At 30.8% G+C, this 19,586-nt stretch overlaps 1 protein-coding gene across 6 annotated transcripts in view; it reads right to left on the reverse strand.

The window, feature by feature from the left end:
- LOC127712592 (uncharacterized) overlaps positions 1–19,586 on the reverse strand; it is a 384,379-nt gene that overhangs the window by 189,252 nt on the left and 175,541 nt on the right. For 5 of the 6 annotated variants that reach the window (XM_052219107.1, XM_052219106.1, XM_052219110.1 and 2 more), the window contains exons 1-4: positions 6,170–6,234; positions 2,667–2,781; positions 2,343–2,441; positions 1,562–1,660 (exon numbers count right to left, since the gene is read on the reverse strand). The exons of the other annotated variant lie outside the window; for it this stretch is intronic. In XM_052219107.1, the coding sequence (XP_052075067.1) occupies positions 1,562–1,660; positions 2,343–2,441; positions 2,667–2,756 (288 nt within the window). In that variant the 5' untranslated portion in view covers positions 2,757–2,781; positions 6,170–6,234. Of the gene's footprint in view, positions 1–1,561; positions 1,661–2,342; positions 2,442–2,666; positions 2,782–6,169; positions 6,235–19,586 lie in introns of those variants that run through there. 6 annotated transcript variants of the gene reach the window in all.

A 19,586-nucleotide genomic window follows, 5' to 3' on the forward strand; every position in this document is an offset into this window, starting at 1 on the left:
GCCTCTCCTTGCCCACATCTACCTATTTTCATATGAGTCGGAGTTCCTTCAGACACTTGTCAAAAAACAAGAAGATCAAAGAAGCTTCTTTCCATTAACAATCCAAACTTTTCTGATTGGATTCCATTAATATATCCCCCAGAACTAGAATTAAAGAAACAACAGACACGGCTTCCTCCGCCTCATTTTTAGACTTATACCTCGAATTTGACATACGCGGTCATCTCAGTACCAGAGTCTATGACAAACGTGACGATTTTAATTTTGAAATTATCAATTTCCCCCACCTTAGTAGCAATATACCAACTTCACCTGCATATGAGATATATATTTCCCTACTTATTCGGTATTCAAGAGATTGCAGCTGCTACTCAGACCTTGTAAAACGTCACCAGTGTCTGAGTAGAAAGTTGATGAACAAAGGGTATGTCAAAGAACGTCTCGTCCTTTTTCTAAAAAAGTTCATCAAAAGGTACCAAGACTTTGTTGATAAATATTCCGTATCAACTTCACATATAATACACGATGGTCTTGAAGTATAGATTCTGGGTACTGACGTTGTTTATCATCTTAATAACGTGTTACAGTATTCTTTTATTTGTCTTTAAGAATGTTACTTTTACTGTTAGTTTGTTTTTGGTGATATCCATTTGACGTGGCTCTGTACTTATACATCCCGTTATTGTGTTATGGTAAACCATTTTTGTATCCTTGTCTTTCATTTTTGCTAATATGCTTTGTCTATATGCCTTTTTGTGTTTCTTTGTTACATATGACGTGGCTCTGTACTTATACATCCCGTCATTGTGTTATTGTGCTATGGTAATTTTTTGGTATTCTTGTCTTTCATTTTTGCTAATGTGCTTTGTCTATATTCCTTTTAGCGTTTCTTTATTACGTATTTGTTTGTTTTTATAGTGACTAAGATTATAACATAATGTTGACTGCTGTACCCCTATTTTTGACATTTTTTACCTATTACGTCTGTTTGTTTTGTTCACACATCGTTGTCAATATAAAGGAATTTTATGCGACTGTCATACAAGTGAAATGTTAAGCTAGCTATAAAACCAGGTTTAGTCCACCATTTTCTACATAAGAAAATGCCTGTACCAAGTCAGGAATATGACAGTTGTTATCCATTCGTTTGATGTGTTTGAGCTTTTGATTTTGCCAATTGATTACGGACTTTCCGTTTTGGATTTTCCTAGGAGTTTGGTATTTTTGTTATTTTACTTTTTACCAATCTATCTTAAAGGTTAATATTAACAAATTGAGTAATGTTTAAACATTAAACGAGCTGCTGAAAGGCTGCTTTAGAACATCAGATTCTGACATGTGTCATGTGATGATGACATAATGGCATGATAAAATATTGTTAATATTAATACACATTGTCATGTTTCTTTTACACTATGTTTAGGTTTGCCAAATTTTTTACGTGCAACCTAGATAAAACTCTTCGGTTGTGGTAACTATATCTTTCGTTATATCTTATTGTAGTCCGTTATAATTTGAAGTGTAAAACTAACATAGAGACACACGATTAAGTCGTACTTACGTTGTTTTTAACATTTATTGTTGATCTAAAGGCTACAAGTGCCACCATTGATTCAACGTTTGAATTTTTCACAGCCTTAAATAACGCAGTTTCACCATCCTATACAAATTAAAATAAATAAACGCAATACAAAAAACAAAAGGAAAGATAGTTCATTTTTGTTTACTCGACACCTATTTCAATGTCCTTTTATCTGAAATAAGGAATATGATAATTTCTTCATTTTGTAAGAATAATGTCTCTTCGGGGGTTCTTTGGCAAGTTAGTTTATACTCAATCCAAAAACACCAATTATGGTTTCTTCATATTTTTATGTGAAATTTGGAAGAAATGTGATATCTCCGGTTTACAAAAATATTCTTCATTCTTTTGTCATGGGATGGCTCTGTCTATGCGCTTTCCGAAAATGTTTGGTTGCTAGGCACTTTTTGTATAGAATTTTCCTCGAAGTTCGGTATTTTTGTTATTTTACTTAGTAAGATAATGAACAAAAAACTTCTTATTGTTTGACCAAGGTAACTTTTGGATGATGTTTGTTAAGGTGAACATTTCGCAAAAAAAAAAAAAAAAAAAAACTTTATGGAAAGATGTCACTAGTGAGTAAAGACATAAACACATCATATTTGTCAACTTAATCGTGATGGTTTTGTGGTTTAAAACTCTTAGATACCTATATTTTTCTCTCTAGATTGACTTGTACTGTTCACCTACAGTTTTTTTGTTCTTCAGATTTAATCTTGATCGGATTTCCATCTTTTTGTTCTGCCAAATTTTCATTTACCTTATCTCTTTGTTCAATGTCGATTCCATGCTGTGCTGCTGCGACGATAAATTCTAACAATCCTCCAGAACTAGCATAATGTAGACATGTACATCCATTCTAATAACAAGATAAGAGCAGATATTAACAAGATTACATTTGATTCAAAAAATGTCTACTGTCTCAATTTTAAAGAATTACAATGATATTTAACTTATCTAAATATTTTACTATTGAATCCAAGTAACATTTATATTAATAAAATTGGTGGCATTTCGGACTTTTGTGAAATTGAAAACGAACTCTTTAAATAAAACATTTTGTGTAGCCCTTGAAGTTTGATACCTCATCCACATAGTCTAAGTTAGATCCTGCTTTGATCAGGTCTATTGCCTCCTTGCTCTTTTTTTTCTTCACTAGTGATATCAGTTCCATTCTCAAATTAGGGCATACACGTTATCTGTAATAAAATCCAAAGGTAAAAAATTGAATATACGTTCATTCTTTTTTAAGACAGTAAAGCATTAACTTCACTTAGAAAAGGGCAAAAAATTTAAAATTTAACATTTTCAATACATCTATTAGTGACTATATAGTAACACCAAATCTTAACAAAAGTCTCAACCTCTAACACATCTTATAATTATTCAGTATTTACAGGGACGAATCTCCAAATATAGGCACCTTTACAAACGTAAAACGATTATTTGTCATGATATGAATGTGTTCATCGCATTCAACGTATATTGGATTGGTTAAAAATGTCAATATAAGCTTATATGTACATACCTCTAGCGAAAAAGCCTCAATTTAATATATCGCTTAAATAATCATCAACCGTTGTGTTAAAGGACTTACCAGCTAAAAAAAAGTAATACCATAGGAATAACAGTGGGATTTTACATGTTTAACCAACTGTTAACCACGAAAACTTACAACAGATTACTCGAGTGTTTTTTCTAGCCCCTTCTTATCTTTTGATTTAGTTATTTCTACACACACCCTTTAGACAAGATAGGGAATGTTTTCAAGTTTTCGTTTTTCACAACATGTTCAAAACTTGAAATAAATTGATAATTGCCAAATTACTAAGAAAATTAAGAAATGGGAAGAAACACATTTTCTTTCTTTTGACATTACCCTGAGGAGAAGCGTCGAAAACAATCCTATTCAACCTGTGAATGAGTTGAACGTTGTTTGCGTGCCGAAAACAATTTGCCCAGCACCTGTCAGTGGTGGAACGTTTCAAAACCAAAAAATAAATCTTATCTATATATATATATATATATATATAAATAACATGTCGAATTTTGATTATCCGCCTATCATAACCCTTCTTTTTGATTATAGGTTAATTTTTTTTCGTCCAAAGCAAACATGCAAAATTTGTCATTGCAAGTTAATCAACCAATAAATGATAGTATGGACACTTGTATATTCGGGAAATTCGATGAATAACTTGACCTTAAAATGTCTTTGGCTTGTTGCTAGATTGTTATCTCATTGGCATTTACCCAAACCTCGCGTTCAGTCTTATTTATTAATGAAATGTATTTGTGTGTGCATGAATCATGGTTACACACATCATTTATAACCTCCATTAAACTCCCTCCAGTAAAAAAATTTTGAAAGAAATGTACAACTTTGTCTAAGAAAATCGATAGTTTAAAAATCGATCTTTTTTTATTTGTTTGAAAGAAGTAACACAATTGCTTATATATGTTTATATTATACTTAACATGGAATCCAAAAGTATTATTTTACAGTACGGTACAAATGTAACAAATGCTACTTCATCTCTTTTAAGATGTTTAATAAGTACAAAAATGTTAAGTTATATGTGATGCATGCACTGACTGTAATACATATGTTTGTCATACTCAAATCCCGTTTCTATCAACGTTAATTACATCAATTTTATCAATTGTTATGATTTGACAAATGTTACTGAGTCTTATCATTCAAAAACAAATGCTTTCAATGCGACTGTAAACCAAACAAAGGTTTCAAGGGATTGAACATCAAATGCATGTACTACATATATATGTGCATTATTTTATTGATTTTTAAATGATAATTATTACATGCGTTAGGCGGAAAAGTTAAAAGTTGAAAAATCACGCATCTAATGGGAAAATGCACGTTTCCTGTCCTATTGCAGTTTAAAACTAAAAACTACAAATATAAGTTTTGAATATACATTCTTGTACATAAAAACACAAGGACGGATTTCACATGTTATACAAAACATTACGTAAGAAGTCGAAGAAGGGAGGCGAAAGTTAACAGAGGGACATTCAAACTCATAAGTCGAAATTAAACTGACAACGCCATGGCCAAACAAGAAAAAAAGACCAACAGACAAACAGTGGTACACAAAACACAACATGAAACTGCTCTGCACCAAGGACTTTGCAGCTATAAAAATGATAAGTGTTATTGTAAACTAGGATGCAACAACTATTCCTGAATGATTAACAATAGTGGTGGTATTTGTAAAAAAAAGGGGGAGGTATGTTCAATAATCTAAAAGACATTTATTCAGAATATTTGTTATCTCTTATTTGTCGGACTTAAAAATTTTCTTAACAAGAATCAGGATAACATATGCATGCTATTGTAACTTTACCCTTATTAAAATGTGCCAGTTCACTTAAACAAAATGAAAATAGTTGGTTATTTGATTATGTAACATATATATTTGAATGTAACAGAGAACGAAACGGCACTAGGTCACTTAATCGTCTTAAAATGTACATGTAACACGAACACCGAACATACTAGGTCAGGGGACATTTTCCAATACGCGGCAAATCAAAAATGGTTTAGACATCCCTATATCATGTATATGTTAGTGACCTTTTTGTCTGGTTAGAAAAGTGTTTTTACAAGTTTTCCATGATGAACATTTGCTCACGTTATGAACGAAACAATTGATTGGGTAAGCGAAAGGTCGCCAGAGGTTTAAATATCAAATTGTTTGTTTATGTCACGATAGTGTAACAATAGTCAGAGTATCAAACTCCGGAAGATTGGACAAATGTTTTCGGAAGAGTAGCGTTTACAATGTCTATCGGACAATCAAACGTTAACTACATTTTCCGTTGTAATGCATACTGTGAAAAATGATATACCTTTTTACTATTCATCCATGTTTCTGAAATTTTTAGTATATTTGAGTTGTTAGCATGTCGTATAGTATTCGGAAAGTAAAAACACTTAATATACAATTCAAGAGGGCCGAAAGATACCAGAGGGACATTCAAAGTCATAAATCGAAAATAAACTGACAACGCCATGGCTAAAAAAGACAAAAAACAAACAGACAAACAAAAGTACACAAAACAAATTATAGAAATCTTTGGATATCAAACTTTGGATATCGATATGATACTATATAATAACAGGAATGAGAATATGAAAATGAGTATCTATGATGTACATTGAAAATGCATAGGTAGAACACATTCACAGCCAATTACAGATTCTGTGTCATTTTAATTTCTGCAAGTGTTGTTGAAATATATCATTGGTTTATTGAATCTTGAAACGTAAAGTCACGCATGACATCGTGATTCATAACAAAAAAAAACTGAATCTGAGGACAAAGGTATTCATCATTTCAAACAAAATGAACGTAATTGTAGAAAAATTAATAACATCTAACTGAAAAGGAAGCATTTTCAAAGTACAAACTTGTAATGAAAATATGTGAATATGTAAAAGACAGAAACTAGTGAAAAAAGTACTGTTTTGCCGGTGAATGTAAACATTATAAATTAATATTTTTATAATGTTTAAGAGTTCAATTTGAAATCATTTTGAATTTAAATGTACATCTAACTCACCCTTTTAAACACACGTAGATATTTAATGTTGTATTCACCTACTATACAAGTCATAATTTGTAGCCTTCAAGTTCTTTTAAATTTGACAAATAGTTATAGAAAGTTGTTGTTAAGGAAGTTGAAAGACCTCAATGATCATAAAAAAGCATGTATACATAGAAAAGCAATAATGAAGGAAAAGTCAATATTGATTATACGATTAAGTGGAGAGATAAAACACGATCGTAATTATAAAATTTAAAAAACGCACTAAGGGAAACAATGTTATTTCTCAAAGTTTATTTGTCAACTTAGATATTTTAACGGATTGACTCATTTTTTTTTTGAAGGAAACAAATGAAGAGAGCATATATTTACCATATATACATATATGATTTTACCTTGAATTATTAACATACTAAAAAACAACAAGAAAAATATAAAAAATATACGTTTAAATGCACATTCTAACATCCACAAACTGTACCTATAAAAAAAGGGATTCATCTCAGGAATATGTTTTCCTTCCAGTTAAGTAATAGTAAGTATTCTCATAAAGTTTTATTTAGAATTCCTACTGAAAAATGTACTCATAATTTAAACTCGAGATAGAGGAAATCTTGTTTTCCTAAACATAGTTTTGCGGTACTTGTTTATAAACCTGACATATACTATACATTCTCTATTTAAAAGGCTAGCACCATAATCATGATAATGACTATTGAGTATAAGAACATACAACAATCAAGATACATCAAATAAAATACCAAATTTTCAAAACAGAAAGAAAAATGACGAGCACCAGTTTACAAAACATTAGAGACAACGAAGAAAATTGGTATTTATATGTTTATGTTGGATATTGTCATCAAATTTGACGTCCTCTGTATGACCTGACGTGACTACGTACTTGTACATCACAAACAGTCAAACGAACGTCCCACTTGTGCAAGGGTTTTACTGCCGGTCGACAGAAATCCAAAAGTTCCCATATTTCTATTCTTCAGTCACACACTAAGGAACCAATGACCATTAATGTATATTGTAAACATACCATGTGATTGAAAAAAGGATTTAAACATTTGTGTGTTCATGCCTGTACGTATCTTTCCGTTTTTGTCATTTGTACAATTAGGTGTCCGTAAACTAGTCGTCTATAAACTGTAATTTTCAGTCTTTCTGTCTGTTTTTCTATATTCCTTTCTGTCTAAATATCAGTTTGCTTAAACCATTTCTAAAGAAGAGTCGCCTCAACCGATTTTTTTTAATAATGTTTATACCTAGAAGTCCATTCTGCTTCATGTGAAATTTGGAGAAAAAAAAGATGTTATGAAAAAACTTAGTATTTCTTAAACAAATAAAAAAATGTCATTGCAACATTTACAGTATTATTTTTGTCAAACCAGATGGGGATTCCGACAATACTTGTCTTTAGGTGAAGTTCGAGTTCAAAATATTGGAGGAGATAGTTCCTTAATCTAAAACGATACCAACATTTTTCCAACAACACGTTAAAAAATATATTTTAGAACTACTGCTTACTGGGCTGCTAATTACCTCAGAAACTAGCAGTACATAAACAGATATCTTTGCATAGAGTCCCTTCACCATGTTCATTGTAACAAGAAACTTTCAAAATAAACTAAAACTTTTAAACTTTTTCACATAATGCAGAACAATCCAATATGTTCTGGTAGATGAATATAACAAGACATTCCCATATATGCGATAAAACAATGTCAACGTTGCTCATACGATGATGTATACATTCCGAATCTTTAAGTATATACTAGTATCATAATGTATTAATACTAGAGGTCACTGTTAACCTTTCAGGTCGACACAACTGACAACAAACAAATCATTTAAATGCGTTACCTTTGTCATCAAGTTAAGGACTATTAAAATGAAACGTAAGGTCGTCCTGTATCAGATTTAAGTTCATAATATTAATATGTTTAAAGTTAAGATAATTAAAGATCAGCCAAACATTTACAAAAGTCGATTTTATACAAACACCATCAGTTTTATTTTCTCTTCCTGTCAAATATTTGTCTTCATAAATGAAAATGTGGTACTATGCATGATTTTCTTATGTTGTAAATAGATTTTTTGGGTGACATGTGACGCCATTTAACAACATTATTTTAGTAAACAATACAATTAAAACCCCTATCAACTAGTTGCTGATAGCTATAAAATGCAACCAGCTGATTATTGATTTGCTATCAAAATCGTATATAGTTCAACATGTTCAAGGAAAATTCAAAGTATTGCCAGACAATGACAAAATTCAGAGAAACATGAAAAAAGTAAACAAAAAAGAGGAAATCGAACGTTATATTTCTTTCGCAAATAATAAATTTTAATCGCCACAACTTTTTTTTTCGCAACATGCAAAAAAGGCGACCGCCAGCGGAAACCCTATCATTGTATAACTTTGCTGAACACATCTGTAAATGATAGCAACATTATTCATTTTGACTTAGTTTCGGTGAATCAAATTCAATAAAATAAGGGAATTTTACGTGGAATATCAGTAACGATACACATTTCTCTTTTCTTTACAACAATTAAGGCTAAATGAAATACAACATACCATTCGAAGACAGTATATCTATCATCTTTTTTTTACTGGTTAATCGATTGCATTACACCAGGAATGTTTTGATATGATATATTATAACACAAATTTCATCAGTTCATATAATTTAAGATTATAATATAACCACAACCTTTTAGCCGTTATTTTACAATGGTCAAATAGCGTTATTGAATTATTAGAATTTAAACTTTTAAATATCATAATGGAGTGACTTGTACGAATTCAGGACTCAAATACTACTTATACAGTTTTCATTCTAAATACCTGTAGATCACATGTTGCTTAACACAATGTTAAGTGTTATTATATTGTCAACATGTTCAAGTTTTGTGTTTTGCAAATTGTTATTACTTTCCGTCCTACACGTTAACCCGTCATAACCCCTTTCTTTTCAAACTGAAGTCAGATGCGAGATTCATAGAAAAAAAGGGAAAGAAAACTGAAAGAAATCAAAAAAGCTCTTGTACAAGTTTTTGATTTTTAAAATTCTAATTATTTAAATGTCGATCGCATAACCTAGCTAATAATATTATTACCGAGATGTACACGTAGGTTTATTTTTCATCAATAATATTCGAAATCATATTCAAATTGAGGTACACATATAAAGTATGTCAACACAAAATCTGTGTGCAGCGATATCTGACATGTTGCAACTTTAAACAAATGATTAAGCGTTATCATTTGTGCTGATTTGAAGAGCAGAGGGCCACAAAATAAAGGTGTACAAATATGAATTAGTTAACTGTACATGTATTCGAAGAACGTTTTGTGTGAAAATACCGTCACTAATGAGCAAACCTTATGCCTTAAAGTAATCTATAAAAAACCAGGAACTGTTAAATTGCAAACTTGAAATTCAACGTCATGTATCATGCTGAAACAATAAACGAAAAAAAAAAAATAGAACAAACAAGAACAAACGACAACACTTGGATTATCTCTCACAAATAAAACAAAACACTAATTTTGGATGTTCGCTCCCCTGTTTTAGATAACAAGTTTTTCAAAAGACTGTTTTAAATTGAAAATATATGAATAACAAAACTAAAAAAGTAAGATAAACATAAACAAATTCGTGTCCTTGTTTTTGAGATATAATCAATTGAAAATTTGACGAGAAATAATTCCCTCTAGCTTTCCATGCATTAAACATGTAAAATATTGACATCTTTCTTCTTTCAAAAACTATGAAAAAACAACAAAGATTTCATAAAATTTTCAAAATTGGCGTTTTGATCTACACTGTATATTTAATAAAACTATAAAAAGAAAAGTAAAGGTGTACGGGCAAAATTTGTATTGCCACTACAAAAATAAAACTAGAGGATTGCGAATATATGACAAACAGTCAAAACAAAAGTAGCAAACATCCTTAATCATGTAAACCTAACTGTCAAATGCTAGGGGATATACCAAAAAGCACGAGTTCTCATTATACTACATCCACATACAGGACGACATAAACACATGAAAATATATTTTAAAGGTAACTAAAATATATCAAAACTAGACATTGTGATGTTAAAAAAGCAACTAAAAATAGTATTATAAAATCACTTCGAATCTAAATGTACACTCACACGTTTCAACAAACAAGAATATCTAAATGAAGTGTTCACTCTTATTTACTCAGGTAATTATATATCACCTATAATTATCACCGTTATACTATAACATTAAGTTAATAGGAACAAAAAAGAGTTAAAATACACCTAAGAACTTGTAGCAAACATGTGTACATTGCAAAAAAAAAAAGGAGTAATTAATATTGCTGTCATTCAATTGAACGGATGACTGCATTTTGATTCACAAAAGACCTTTAGAATACAAAGTAAGCTGTAAATATTCAGCACAACATTGAATGATTTGAACGACTAGACTATTTTATCAGTACTGGTAAGAAAATTATATCATTTACATTTATGTATTTTGTAACAGTATAAACTAAAGAAACACAACTAACTATGTAATATCTTGACTTTCGGCCTCTTTTATTTATCAATTTTTATCAATACAAAATAATGATATAAAGAAACGGAAAAAGTAAAAAAAAGTCATACTTTTCGAATATGTAAGTGCTTAAAACGGCACTTCCAACATAAATCAAACTGTCACAAATCGAAATTTGTTCACGATTGTGTGAAAAAGAGGCGATGCCTCTGCAGCTAGATTTTTCAACAACACTGCAAGTGGATATCCAAAAGTATTCCCTTACAATGCCAGAAGATGACAACCTCGAATATCTTCAAATGATACTGTTTGGTCATTAGTGAACCGACGAGCTATTTATTTCTCCTTTTCCTACGACATCACGTGAAAAATCCAAAAAGTAATATATCGTGTATTGTGGTTTAAACTGAGATTCGATATTCAATATGCAGGAATAATATGACGTGAATTTTTGATACAAAAAAAGAGCATTTATATCGTTTCCGCAGACATAAGAAATTAAAAGGTTTGATAAACCAACATTGAGAAAAAAGCAACCTCTTGATTCCGTCCAGAAACAGCTGGGACAATCAGATTAATAATTTAAAGATTCCCGTAAAACTGTCGTGGATGATTTTAACGACTACAGGTATTATATTCTCTTGGTCCAAATGACAATATCACGGGACAAAAACAAACATATCTAAAACTTCCTCTATTGATTTCATTAATATTGCTGATAAAAAAACCCAAGTAACGATAGGTCTCATGTCACTCATATCAACCACAATCAACGCATTACACATGGTACTAATGTTTAACTTAAAAAAAAAGGTAAATATCAGTTACTGCAGTACTGTGTAAACTTGGTCAATATCAATTAGATAATTTCATAACATATACAAAGAGAGTGATACAATTTTCAATTTCCAGTCCTATACATGAATGTTCAAGTATCATAACAGCTTGGTATTACCATGAACTGTTTTTTTCGTATTGATAAACCTTAAAAGATCTTAATAAAAGAATCTTTCAAAATAAACAACATTAACAGAAGTACTGATTTTCTCAATTTGCCTAGAACTTTTAATGAGTCTACCGTTAAAAACTTTACACCTCCTATTTTGATAACACAGAACAACCAATAATTTCTTAAACGTACAAAAAACCAATATAAGTTTAATTGTTAACTATATCAGTTACACCAGACGTCAGTATAGACAATGGTTCTCCTTCCGAATGAGACAGTGAAACATTGAGTTAAAACATGATCCCTATGGCCATTTAATAACACGGACGTCAATATCATTTAAAACCGAGATGTCTGATAAATGAGGACCAAAATATTATTCTCAATCGAATATAAATTTGAAAAACTGTCTTCAGTCTATCAACAAGTTATAGTATTTCATTTTCACGTGATACATTTGACATAAAACTCATTAAATTCTATTAGAAAAAAATGTCTGAATAATGTGGATATTCGCAAATTTTGAAAATAATTTAGAAACTAACAACAGGGTAAGTAATTGGCGAAGGTTTAGCATTAGCAACAAAATGCATGTAAATTTGTACATATTGTCCTGGCAAAGCGTTTTGTATTCATGCCAGTCGACATCGAAGCCATTCATGTAGTTCCTTCACGTCTCTTCAATTCCTAGTATCAATTTTTGTAATAAAAGATATAGAAATAATAAACTTAGTTATTATTGGAGTGTCAGGAAAACTTTTGATGCTTTGGTTAACTGTATTGAATGTTTGACTATGTGCATTGCATTTTGATATCATCTTATTAAACAGAAAATTTCTTATTTAGTTAAAATGTCCTTTAATAAATCCGATTCCAGATTTATGTGCTGCAACTCATATAAAGCCTCTTTCAATACAAAACTCATCTTCTAAAAATTTCAGCATTGGTCAAGACACTCTGTCCTTTTTGTTTGTGGAATATCTTAAGGTATACATGATTTGGTTACATGTTATAAATACGCTATGATTTAAATGACTCTGTCATGAATTTAATAATAAGGGTAGCTGGTCAAACTCTTTTTCGTCAGATACAAGCTTGTGAAATGATTCTGATTGAAAAACATATCTCTTTAATGCATCATAACGACAACTACAAAAATAGACAATATTATGTTCTATACTACAATAATGTGCACCTGGTACCTGAAAATTTCGATGTCGAAATTGTTTAACGAAAGAAAATAGAACAGTGTTGTTATAGACTATTTGTTGACCTCCATAGAAGTCTTTGTTTTTATGTGTATGTCTTGATGTGTTACTGTCGCATTGGCGTTAATACGAAACCTTCTTTTATTTTCTGTGTGTTTAAATTCAGACATGATACCCATGAGTAAAAATGCTTCAGTTGAATGTTCAATATCCATTAACGTTAAGATACCAACTGCTATTTATACCAATAATTTATATCACAGGACCGATGATTTATTTTCTTAATTTCTTAATTTTTAATAAAATACCATTACTGTTATATAACATTTTGAAAGACACATCTTATTGATAAATTTCCTGGGTCAGTTTTGTTTCTTGGCGGTCCCTTATTGGATTTTTTTTTTGTATTTGTGTTGATGTCAAATTGGCGTATAACCGGCATCTCCATTTTTTCATATAAAAAAAAATCCCGTTCCATCTACACTACAGGTTTGTCCTAATTTTAGAAAATAATCACCTCCACTAGGGTATCTAACGGTTTTTTGTTTTATATATTTCTTCCTTTTTTCTTCTTTCTCTTGTATAGCTAGATTTTACATGTTTTCACTATTCAAATATGTTTCTTCTATGAAATATAAAGTGTTTTGTAAGTACACTTGCTCTTTTTCATGTAATTGTGGTAGACAGTACAGTGACGTGAGAATATTTTCTTTTTTTAGACGGAAATCCAAAGAGACATAGAATAAATCTTTATTATACAGCATATCTTTTATGATAAGATTTGTCGAAGTTTAAGGAAGTGAATTGTAAATACTTGATTGCTTTATAAAGTATTTTATGTACTGAAAATAATTTGCAAACAAAAAACGATGTTGTTCTAGGCTTTATCTGGGACAATAATATCATACTTGTCGTAGACGTATGAAATGTCTTAAGCGACATTCCAGGCTTTGAAGATTAATGAAGCATGAGTGTTCATAGACTTATTTGGTTTTTTTTTTTAATAATTATAATTCGTATCACCAACCTCAGAGCCTTAACCATTCTGATAAAAGTATCCCCGTCATCCTTTCCGACTTTAGGCAGTTGCTTGATCTAATCACCGATTGCATCCATCCGTATTTCAAAATTGGATGTTAAATTTATGGAATTAGGTTAATGGCATTTTTTCTCCTCGGTAAACACATATTGTACATGTTGAAAAGAATGCATATGTAAATAGTAAAAAAGCGGGTAAGATATGAATGAAGAACTAGTACAGGTACAATCAGAAGATTAAGAAGTCGTTGGTATTGATATCGTGCAACATGTTTCTGCAGCTATCTAAATTTAAGTCGTGAAAGGTATATGGGATGAAGAAGCTGAGTGATCATCAAAGAAAAGAGTCTATTTTAACTAATTGATGACTAAAGATATTTTTTTAAGTTTAATCCACTAGTTTCTTCCGAAAATGAGGAATATGACAGCTGTTAAGGACAGGCCTTCCCCCTTTTCGAAAGTACCCTGGAGTTCCTTATGTTTGTTAATATTGTTTTGTAAATATTTATGCATATACGTGAAAATCCTCTATTTGTACTGTTTTATGATTGAATTTATGTTAAAGGTTTTTGTTGTGTTTATGTGTCTTTTTATTTATGATTATCTTTAATTAATTTTTATTTTGCCTGTTCTATCGCTAATTCGATTTGTTTTTAATCAATTTTGCAACTTTGTTCAGGTAAATGTTTAAGTTATTAAACCTGGCACATGTATTGTGTAGAAAAGATGTCAACATTGCATGTAAAGCTTCCGCAGATAATCAACCTTATTGACGAAGTGGATACTATCATCATTGATCGGACAAGTAAATTTAATATACAATGTGCAGAAAAAAATTTCCTCCAAAATTACTGGAGAAATAGTAAGGAGAAATACAACAAAATTTGAATGAAAATAATATGTACTCGTCAATGAGACATAAACATAACAGAACGGTACAAATAGGTCACATAGAAGTTTCAAAATTGTATCAAAACAATCACCCTCGCAGAAAAACTCACCAGCTTGCCAGCTTGCCATTTTCCGAAAATTCATACATCAACAATACATAACAAACAAGAAAACAACCATAACATGTAACATAACAAAACAATGTATATAAACCGAAAGATCAAAACATACATAACCATTACGGTCTAATGCAAGTGATGCGTCGAAATATACTACAAGGACATTCAAACTCATAGGTATACAACTTGTGCATCGTTTTCAATTAGTCTCGATATAGAAAATGATCACAACAATTATACAATATCAAATTAATGCATCCGAACTGCTTTCCTTCAGCAGGAACGCTCAACCACAAAAAGAAACACAAATCAAAATTACACAAATGCACGTGCTTCTCTGTGTATTTATATTTATCTTTATGTTCACATCGGGTCAAATGACTATCTGCAGTCTATAATACGCACGACAAACTCATATATTAAAACGAGTCCATACATTGTTAATTGTTACTTTTGACGTTTGGTAATTTGAATTCACTTTTTAGTATTTTATGATTCAAATATGATAATTTAAGTCAAATTAGAGAGTATGACGTTTACAGCTAATGCCCTTTTAAGATAGAAGTTTATTATATTCGCGTTATATCTCTATGCACAAACGTGGTGAAAATAAATAGCTAGCCACAATTTGTTGGCTCGAAATATCAATTTTTTCTCTTAAAAGTTCCAATTGAAAGGGACTCCCAAAAGCATGAGAACTTGTTTTTCTTCAGACGTTAATACCTTGCATCCTCTTATTTGTACTTTTGTTGTTGTAATCGCAATAAGTGTATCTTAGTTAAAAGTTAAAAAATGTTTGCATTAATTTGGAGATGAGCGTAAAATGAGATATCTTGAATTTTCAGTTGTAGGACTGTTTTGATGTTTTTCAATTTCGTACTAGTTACCTCTATTTGAATTTGTGTATCCTTAATAAATTATCTTCGAGTATATCTTCATAGATGCTGTTTGAAATACTAGTAAGCATAACATGATATATTCAATGTTATTTATTCATTTCAAAGGGAGGCGTTGAAAGCACTTCGTCATCAGGTTTGTGCATGTTTGTTAAGTTGTTAAGTTCCTGATTCATATCTTCAGATCAAATCTGACTTTTGAGAAATCGGCATTATGACGGTCTACATTACCTGATTGAGTTCAAAACCCATTTTAGCTATTATCAAAGTAGATCTTATAACATAATTTGCAATCATATGAAATTTTATATAAACATTTATCTTTAGAATCGTTAGTATCTAGTTTAGGAAATGCTGGTTCTATTTTCAACAAGAATGCAATTCTATATTTGCTTCCAGAGTAAAATAAGGCTTACATAACTGTGTTTCAAAATATACTTTTTATAACTTTGAAGCGTAATGAAATAACTGTTCATGCCCTTTAGGAAATAAACAGATACTAGTAGGCATATTTTGGACCCGTATTCATGAGGAATTTTGTAGATAATTATGTGTCTTTCTGTTTTAATCCACCATCCACGATGTTCTTTCAAATGTATGTTTTTATTATCCTCCTGTTATTTTTTATGATTTACAGGTGAATTCATAATTAGTGATGGCATTGTTGGAGACATGAGAATAGTAAGAATTACGCAAAAAGATAAAGGTATGTCCATTTCTCATTTCTAACTACATTGATAACAATTACAATTTAAATTATTAAATTAGAATAAATAGATAAAAACTGATTTTATATCTAAATCGTCATATTCTTGAATTCTCATAGTTTTGATTCGAGCGCAACACATGAGTCTAATGAAGACCAATCGCGTGCGAACCGTCTGGTATCGTTGATGACTAACAAAACAAGTGACTGTATCTAATTCCAGTACATGTATTCCAACAAGCAAAGACATCTCATTACAAAAGTTAAATAGATATGCAAGATAAATGGCTACCATAATAATGGAGAATTAGCCGACAAAACCATGAAATGAAATGACAAATAGCATACAACATTTGATCACAAAAAAAGCCATTGACTAAGCACCGCGACTCTAACAAATAGCAGGTATAATCTCATATCCTCCGGAAGAATAAACAGATCCTAATCTGTATGTTGGACATGAGTTTTATTATATATTAATTCATATTAGATCTTGTATATTTCTTTAGGTCAAATTTGGAACACCACTTGCTCCGTTGTCTTACAAATTAAAAAGGTAGTAACTATTGACAAAACTAGGAACATTTTCAATTTTTACACGTGAATGTTACTTATAATTTCTCACTTTCTTAAATAAGAAGGTCCGATCTAAAAGGACACATCAGTTATAATCATGTCAGGTATTTGAACATTCGAATAACTCTTATTTGTGACCCCAAGAAAAACGCTAGATAGACATAAAAATACAAACAACAGTATGTTGAGCACAAATGAAATGCAAATAGGTAATGTCGTAATGACAGGTGCTTCGGCACGATGAGCAGATGTGGCTTTACGTGAGGAATACGTCATGTTGGCATGATCTAAATAGTAACATACGTTAACAACATTCAGCCCTTTAAAACTTTTTTTGTGTGTGTATATTTTGGCCTTTGCATCGCCAAAACGGCATTTATTGTCGGTATGCATAACTGTTGCAATAAAATTGGTACCGTTTTCTGTGTTTTCTAGTAATCGCGCCTTTACTATATATACGTTTACGGTGTAAAATCACAGAAGTGTCTGTTTAGTAGATAGTAAATAGGCGCTAACAATAGATGTCATATGTTTACTCCTCACGTGATTTTTTGGAAAAAAAAAACGTAAATACAAATACAATATAAGAATATGCATCCGAATTGCGACAATGACAGGAAGTAAACAAATTATAATTAGATAAAAGCTTGGTCGACCACAAAAAAATTGGTAATGTTGTTTAGTGTGAATTTTGCGACCTACGCATGCCTCACAAAGTTGTTAAAAGAATTATTTAGCTTACAGAGAGTAAGGAGCACACCATGTACGAGTCATCGGATATAGCGTTTACGCTCCGAACTGACATAACTGAGCATTTATAAATCCCTCTGATTCAAAACGACGCTCAACTTAAAGTACAGATTTCCAATGACTACATTAAATTTCCAATAAAAGGAAAACAAATTATTTTGGCTACTTATTTATGATGAACGTCAATTTATCGACTGAAGATATTCAGTGTTCATATCTTTGGCAACAGAATCAATCATGAGGTACCCAAAGTACTGATTCCAATAAAGTTATATAATATCTAATTGGACGAGACATATTTCTAATTTTCTTTGACATGTTTAATGATGAACAATAGTTTATCAACTTTATTTTTGTATATTGCTTCCATATTAAGTATTACAATTCATTGGATGCTATCATTTTATATATTCTCATTCATTAACACAACTTATTTGAGCAACTTGAATTGCTTACAGTTTATGTGAAACGCCCAAACTTGAGATATTAAAAGTGCTGATCTACGTATACAATACAAAAATATACTTTGAAAAAAAAATAATTCCATTGTTCATTTATGGCGACAAGCATTAAATTAAACTTAACAACGAATAACGAATAATGTGTAACAATCAAAGAAGTGACAACAACAGAACATATTTCAAATGCAGTTATATAGTACTCAATGAAGGAACAAAAACAGGCATTCCTATTTAAATACCCCAACACTTTTATCTAATGTAGCCTTATATTGTTTGCAATTTAGGTAAAACAATCGATCCTAAATGCATAAGTTACTAACTTTTTTTTCTTTTCATCCGCGTTATGTAATTGTCAATCAAAAAAAGTAAAAACTAAATTATTTTTCAAACTTTGCCCTAAAAATAAATTGTCGTTTAATTCCTGCAAAAAATGCTAAAACAATTAAAGTTTATAAATCTTAAAAATCAAAAACTTTTATTGAAGTTGACCGTTCAACATTTAATAAATTTTCAAACAAGTTGGCGTATAGGAATTAGAAAAAATGAAAATGCTTGGTTAACATTCATTTTCTTTCCATACAAAACTTTCTACAGTCTCTTTTTGCATTAGTTGTTTGTGCTTAAGTGAAAATTGTATTGTCCCAATAATACTTGCAGTAAAGTTTATACAGAAAAAGAGAAATATTCAGTATGGGACAAAAACCCTTGGGACGAATTGATATATCAACATGTTAATACATGATGTTTGTGTATTTCCCCTTAGACAACAAAATGCCCTGTTACCAGTTAAGGGGCAGATACCAGTTACTTTACAATACATCTTTAGAATTTCATGGATTTATGATTTGATTTTCTTGAAAGATCATTTCAAGCTAATATGCAAATCATATTTATGGTTCTGGTAACTAAGATATGTGCATGCTTATATGATTATATAGAAAACCTGTAAATTTAGATGTCTGTCTAGCATGGGATTTAAAAATGTATAGATGCAGTGTAAATAAGGCAAAAAATATAATGCCCTGGTACAAATCTTATCCTCACCCTTAGAATCCTGCTAATTGAATGCAAGAATTTAAGGCACATTTCAAGAGATAACTGCTATTCAATGAATTAGAGCCTTGTTCGCACCTATCCCTTCCATCACAATCTTGAGATATTTTTGTTCACATAATCTTAGTTTTCCTCCACTTTGATTGGATAATAGAGAGAGAGAGGAGAGCCCAATTTCGACTTCTGTTTGGTCGCATATGTAAAGCAAACCTCAAACCTGTGTATGCAACTAC

Source organism: Mytilus californianus, unplaced genomic scaffold (assembly GCF_021869535.1).
Source record: "Mytilus californianus isolate M0D057914Y unplaced genomic scaffold, xbMytCali1.0.p SCAF_8, whole genome shotgun sequence".
NCBI lineage: Eukaryota > Metazoa > Mollusca > Bivalvia > Mytilida > Mytilidae > Mytilus > Mytilus californianus.